At 54.5% G+C, this 7,107-nt stretch overlaps 1 protein-coding gene across 1 annotated transcript in view; it reads right to left on the reverse strand.

The window, feature by feature from the left end:
• KLHL35 (kelch like family member 35) overlaps window positions 1-6,917 on the reverse strand; it is a 9,056-nt gene extending 2,139 nt beyond the window's left edge. Inside the window, exons 1-5 of the mRNA XM_007455039.1 lie at window positions 6,910-6,917; window positions 3,439-4,317; window positions 2,259-2,443; window positions 1,677-1,795; window positions 844-1,032 (exon numbers count right to left, since the gene is read on the reverse strand). Coding sequence (XP_007455101.1) covers window positions 844-1,032; window positions 1,677-1,795; window positions 2,259-2,443; window positions 3,439-4,317; window positions 6,910-6,917 — 1,380 coding nt within the window. The remainder of the gene's footprint in view (window positions 1-843; window positions 1,033-1,676; window positions 1,796-2,258; window positions 2,444-3,438; window positions 4,318-6,909) is intronic.
• Window positions 6,918-7,107: the final 190 nt, after the last annotated feature.

Here is a 7,107-nt window from a genome sequence, read left to right on the forward strand (position 1 = left end):
TTGCCGGACGCGCAAGCTCAGCGGCCACGGCTCACAGGCCCAGCCGCTACGCGGCATGCGGGATCCTCCCAGGCCGGGGCACGAACCCGTATCCCCTGCATCGGCAGGCGGACTCTCAACCACTGCGCCACCAGGGAGGCCCCCGAAGATCAGTTCTTATTCACAGAAAGCCTAAATGTACAATAGAAAATTTGGTAGACTGTGATTCATCCACTGTTACACAGACATTGAAATGATGGCTGTGAAGAGTTTCTAAGCATGTAGAAAGTGCTTATACTTGGAACAAGAAAAAACAGAATACAAAATTTTACTAAAACTAAAACAAAAGTAAAAGTCAACTCAGAGGAAGCCTAGAAGGCATTGCACCAAATATTAATGGTAGTAGTTATCCTTAGGTGGTGAGATTATGGATGATTTTTTTTTCTATTTCTCTGTTTTCTAAATTTTCAATAATGAGTGTATTTGGGGGGGGCACACCACGTGGCATGTGGGATCTTAGTTCCCCGACCAGGGATCGAATCCATGCCCCCTGCAGTGGAAGTGCAGAGTCTTAACCACTGGACTGCCAGGGAAGTCCCAAGTGTATTGTATTTTGGAATGGAGGAAAAGCATTTTAACTAGTCCCACCCTTGCCCTCACTTAATTTTTTAAATCTATGAAACCCATATGGCACCAGCCCAAACATTCGGGTCCAGACCTACTGTGTGACCTTTGGGTCATCTCTCTGAATTCATTTCCTTGCCTGAAACATGGGAATGATGACTCAGTGCGTGGACGAGGACATGAAAGCCCCAGCCCTGCGCCAGGCACACAGCAGGCCTCCACCGCCCTCTCCCAGCCCACCTTGTTGGTGTTGACGCCGTCCCGCCCGGCACCCCCCATCACGTAGAGCCGGCCGGCGCAGGGTGCCACGGCAGCTGAGCTCACTGCCTCTGGGAGCGGGGCCGCAGCAGCCCAGGTGTTGGAGAAGGGGTCATAGCGCTCCACGCTGCACAGGCGCCGCAGGCCATCAAAGCCGCCCACCACGAACAGCTGTGGATGAGGGGGTTGCCAAGAGTCAGGGCTGTCTGCGTCTCGGCCCCACAGCCTCTGGCTGTGTGTGGAGAAACTATCCCACCAGGGGCGCATCCCAGCTCCTGGCTCCGCGTCCTGACTCCCCATTATTGAACCTCCCTTAGCAGATTTTCCTGTACTAACCGGATGATACTGGTTTGTAGGATGGGTGCTGAATACAGATTAGATCTGTAAAATAACTGGCACCAAGTTGATGCTTAATAAAAATACCTACTAATTTCTTAAAGGTTTACCACCTTACTTAAGTGATCCTACGAAGCACTTTTATTTGCATTTCTGAATTAGGGATGTAGCTTGCAAAGATAATTGGCAGGTTTTTTTTTTCCTTTTTCTTTTTGGTCTTAAGTGGTAGAGTCAAGATTCAAACCGAGGCTTGTTGGCCCCAGAGGGCACACCCTTGACCACCTGCTACTAGGCTGTACTGTTACAGTAATTACTATCATTATTAGCATTAGCATCATTATGCAACTTTGGGCAAGTCCTTTTTTCTTTTGGGGGCCTCAGATCCCTTCTCACAGAGAGCGGATTGTAAAGGGACTTCCCCCAGTCAGCCCATAGATCTCTACCTTGACCCCAAGGCAGCAGCTGCCGGGTGTCCCTACCTGCCCCTGCACGACCGCCATCTTGTGCCTCCACCTGCCCTTGTGCAGCGAGGCCACCTTGATCCAGGTGTGCAGATGGGAGCTAAACATCCACACATCACGGCTGTTGATGTGGCCTCCTAGGGAGAGAGAAGCAGCTGTTCCCAGGCCCTCTTGCTATCCCCAGGGGAGCAGGGACTGTGTTTTATTCTCTGAGTCTCTAGGACTCGAATCTCAGGGAGGGCACCGTCCATTGGTATCAAACCGATCTTTGCCACTGTCAAGACAACAGGGGAAATTCTTAATTTCCCTATAAAATTGGGTTGTAATGGGAATTAAATAACTAATGTAAGCTGCTTAGCATAATGCACAGCACATACTAGGCTAGTTAAAGAGAAGTGATCAGTACTAATCTGAGTTGAAGTCAACATTGCAAGGGTGGAGTCACAGCAGTGATTGGCTCTGCAGTACCACCTCAGCTAGTAACTGTAGGTTATCAGGACCGATCTGCTCCTATAGCCTGGTTGGAGGGAAGAACAGAGGGCGGCGCACGGGAAGTGATGAGCCAATCCTGTGGGACTCCGGCTATGGCTCCGCCCTCACCAGAGACGTAGATGTCATTGCGGAGAGTGCAGGTCGCGAACTCTGAGCGCGCGAAGCCAGGCACGCTGGGCAGTGGGGTCCAGCGCCGGCTGTCGGGATGGTAGGCGTCGGCGAACGGCAGCTTCAGGAGCCCCTTGCGATCGCAACCGCCGATGACCACGATCACTTCAGCTAGGTCCATGAATCTGGCGTGGGGACAAGCCCAATGCCGGTTAACCCACACACGTGTTTCAGCCCTCTTTCATCTGCTCATGGACTGCACTATATGGTCCTGCTGCCCTTCTGTGCGCTTCTGCTCCGCACCCTCCGCATGCTGGACTCTGCCACTTTCAGCCTCCCCTCTGGCTATTGAGGGGAAGAGGGGCACTACTCCTTACCCCATTCTACTGACCTCTAAGTCACAAGAAAAGAATCTTTACAGAGTCCTTACCCTTACCTAGAAAAATCACCTTGTTTAATCCTGACTTTGGCTTGCAAAAGTCATGTAGCTGTAGGAGACAGAGGTGGAATTCAAGCCCAAGTTGGTGTGCCACTAACTCATTCTCTTCACCCTTTTCTGACCTCCATCGTGGACTAATTTTGCTGTGTCCCTACTATAACCATCTCCTAAACTCATCCCCTAATCACTAAATCCATTGAACCAGGCTACACACCCTTTCAGCAAATCATTCTCCCCTCCCACTGACCCCTCAGACTTCTGGCCCCACCAGAATTTCCAAACCCTTTAGCCAATTGCTACCTAATTCCTTTGACAAATATTGAACATCTTGCACCAGGCCCTGAGCTTACTGTTGGAGATACAGTGATGAGTATTCCTATGAGGGTGACAGACCATCTTGACTACTCCATCCGAAGTCGTCTTTTTGTCCCCAAGCCCTGCCTATTTATACCCCTTACTAGACTGTGCTCCCTGAGGGTAAAGGGTCCACACTGAGGCAGAATGTGCACGAGATGTGAGATTCCTGCATTTCCCCCATTGGACTGTGAACTCTTTAAGGACCCAGCACCAAGCCTATGAAATGTCTGTTGTATGTATGACAATCTCATTCAAGAGGCATGATCAAGTGATAGGATTAAAGGATGATGGCGGGTTGAGCGAGCGCTTGAACAGGGGAATAACATAGGAAATAACGCAGGGCAGGAGGCAAGGGGCAGCTGGGAGGGAGGGGGCGGGGCGTACCTCCGCGGCCGGGCCCGCAGTGTGCCGGTCTCGCGGCCCAGGATGAAGCAGGCACGGGCCTCTAGCAGCAGCGGGCGGCACTCGCCGCAGGCCTGCAACAACTCGTCAGCCTCTACCTTCTCCAGGAAATAGGCGGGCGCCAGCAAGGGCAGGCGCACGTGCTCCAGCAAGCGCCGCAGCTGTCCGCGGCGGGCTGGCGGGTCGTGACGCACCCAGCGCATGGCCGCTTCGAACACGGCCTCCTCGTGCGCCACGCCCAGCGCTGGGTCGGCCAGAAGCGCTGCCACCTCGTCGGGCGTCAGCTCCAAGAAGTCGGCGTGGCGCGCCACCTCGGCGAAGGCCTGGCGCAGCACGCGGCCGCAACGCTCGGCCAGAGAGGCGAGGGAGAAGGCAGCGGCCACGCGACGCAGCGCCAGGCTGTTAGCGGCGCGCAGGCGACCCTCGAGGAAGCGTGCGCAGGCCTCGCGCAGGCCTGCCACGCCCAGCCGCTCGGCCAGCGCCAGCACCGCAGCCGCCTCGTCCTCCGCGCGCAGCCGCACGCCCGCTCCGTACAGGTAGTCGAGCACCACGGCCAGCGCCGTAGCCACTGATGTCCCGGCAGGGCCCGGCGCCTCGGGTACCACGGGCACTATAGCCAGGCCACGCTCTGGCTGCCCAGCCGCGAACAGGCTGCGGAAGTAGGTGCTGCCCGCGCTAAGCGCTGCGCGGTGGCATGGGAAGTCGCGGCCACCGGCACGCAGCACCACGTCGGTGAGGGTGCCGCTCCGCCGATATGCATTCAGGGTCTGCAGGATGCGCTGTGCATGGCAGGACCCCGCGCACGGCGCCTCGGAGCCCCAGTCCAGCTCCGGCTCCTCCGGCACCGGGCCCTCCAGCGTCCTGCCGGGCAGAGAACACAGACCGCGTCGTCGGCAAATCCACCTGGCTGGGGCCCGGTTAGAGGCAGGAGGCCTCTCACCCACCATTCCTTCCGTTGGTTCACTGGTTTACTCAGGCAGGCGCGCATTATCTTAACTAGTGTGATTTCATTCATGCAACCACTCTTCCTTCCATCCACCCGTCGGGATTCCTAATGGCCTCAATGAGCTAGTCCCAGCCTACCTGAAGGTCTAGACCCTGTCTTAGCTGTACCACCTCCTCCTCCACTTACCCAATCAGCCATACTGCTCTTTCTGTTCTTCAGACGTGCTAAGCTTTTTCCTATCAGTATTGGCAGGAGACAGATGGCATGCTCTCAGATGGGGTAACTTAAGGAGATTCTAATGAAGGATTTACAAAAGCATAGACAGTGTTTTGGGACTCCCACAAGGGATAGAGCAGTGCCACATGGCTACCAACAGCAGGGAGACTTTACCTCCCCAAGGTCTAAAGGCAGAGGGCTGGGAGATTATTGGAACCTGCACAAAATATCTGTATAAGGAGGGCCTTCTGACAGGAGCTGTAGCCTTTGGTCAAGGAATTCAGTCGACCCCACAGAGATCCAGTATGTGCGGGGGTATAACTCTACCCCCATCTCCTCACCCAGTCCACTCTCCTTGGGATCTCCGGCAGGTGCTCCCTATTGACCACACCCTGATTATTCTATTTAATGTCTGCCCCTCCCCAAGAGTACAGGATCTGGCCCATAGTAGGTGCTCAGTTAGTGCCTGTTCAAGGTCGAGTGAATACATTAAGTTAGTATTTATTGAGAGCCTTTTCTGTGCCAGTCAGTGAACAAGACATAGTCCCTGCCTTCCTGGAGCTCGCAGTGTGGCAGGGTCCCATGGGGAAGTACAGAGCATTAGGGGATCTCAGAAGGGGCACTGAACCAGTTGGAAGGGAGCCAGGGAAGGCATCCCTGAGTGGAGACTGAGAATGATAAGTAGAATTAGCCAGGTGAAGGGAAGGGAGTGGAGGGAGGAAGTCTCCAGCTGAGAGAACAGCCTGTGCAGAGGCCCAGAGGGGAAGAGGACATGAGGTTAGAGCCCAGGCTGAGAGGGAAGTTGACCTTTTTCGTAAGTTTTCTGTTCTCAAGGAAGCCCTGTGGGGGAGTGGAAAGAGCTGGCTCTAAGGAGTGATCCGGGTGCTAATCCTGCCTCTGCCCCTGACTCACTGTGTGACCTGCTCCAGTTACGTCCCCTTCAGGTTCCTCAGCTGAAATGCGGTCATAATGCCTCTCTCACATGGTTGTTGTGACTTGGTGACTGTGAAATGGAATGTATGAAAAGTGCTAGGTATACAGTACAGACTCAACAAACGTTTCCTTACATGTTTTTACCCAAGGAAGGGAGCACACCACGTGTGTTAGTTGCTTTTATGCATAATTTCATTTGATCCTCACAACCTGAAGAGCTTCCTTAGACTTCCTCCCCGCTTCTTTCTTAAGTTCGTCGTGAGGAAACAGTCACATAGATGGAACCTGCCCTTCAGAGGTTGCTGTGAGGATCAAAGGAGGGGTGTTCGTGAAAGCATTCTGTAGCCTGAAGGGCTGTAACGGATTGGTTATGATTTGGCCATTATGAACATACAGCTTCTGCTTGCATACTTCCAGGGACAAGGAGTACACACCTTTATGTAGCAACTTACTCTAGGGGAGCAGACCTCTGCTCTCTGCTCCTTGCTTCTCCCTCCAATCTCCTGATCCCAGCTGCTCTGCCTCCCCTGAGACTGCTTTGCCCTGGAGGTCAGATCTTGCCCAGGAGTCAGTCTGGCTTTCACTGTTTATGCCTGGGCCATCCAGTGTGGTGGATCCCCTGTCTTAGCATCAAAGGAAGTGAGCTTCCTGATGGGCAGGGTCCCAGGAAGTTAACTACTTTGCCCAAGTAGAGGGGCTGGGCCCTGAACCCACCTGGCTGTAGACTCTGCATGCCTAGCGGCTCAGCCACACTTGCCAAGGTTGGGGTGTATCCCAAGGAGCAGTGCAGGACGACCGGAAGGAGTTGATAGGGGTCATGGGAGCATGCTGCCTTCATTCTATTTTCCACTGGCTGAGAAGGCAGCCCACTCTAAGCTGACATCCAAGAGGGCAGGTCTCATCAGCATCAGGTGGGACTTCTCTCTGCAGATGTCCCGGCACAAGGGGCTGCCAGGGGAGAGGGAGGGAGTCCCCTCTTGGGGAGTGCGCCAGTACTTTTTCATTCATTCTCCTGCTATCTCCTGCACTGGGCACTGTGGACACACTGGGACATCAGACCCAGTTTCCACCCTAGGGATTTCCAGTCTGGGGGCCGAAGGACAACCCGTTGGAACCTGAAAGGTAGCGATTTCCAGGCAAGGCTTGCTCTAGTTTTCTCTTATCCCAGCTAAGAGTCTAGGCACCTCAAGCCAAGGGTGCTGACATAGACTGAGGTACCCAGCCCCTAGAAGTTGACATGCCACCCTGTTTCTTTTTCACAGTCACACCTACACCCACAAACACACACTCATACTTGTAGACATGACACAGCCAGGGGAGTCCTGCATCCTAAGTCCCCAGATGTACCTTGCACTTACCTGGCCATGACCTCTCCCAGGCTCTCTGCAGCTGCTGCTCCTGCACTGACCACTCCTGTTTGTCCTGCTGCCCTGCACCCCTGGCAGCCTGGGTGCAATGTCCCTGCCGCTCTGCCTGGACTCCCGCTCAGGCTCAACTGCAGGAGGACAAAGGGGATGGACGCTGGCGGGGGGGGGGGGGGGGGGGGGGGGGGGGGG

The sequence above is a fragment of the Lipotes vexillifer genome, unplaced genomic scaffold (genome assembly GCF_000442215.2).
Source record: "Lipotes vexillifer unplaced genomic scaffold, Lipotes_vexillifer_v1.1 scaffold1693, whole genome shotgun sequence".
In the NCBI taxonomy this organism is placed as follows: Eukaryota; Metazoa; Chordata; class Mammalia; order Artiodactyla; family Lipotidae; genus Lipotes; species Lipotes vexillifer.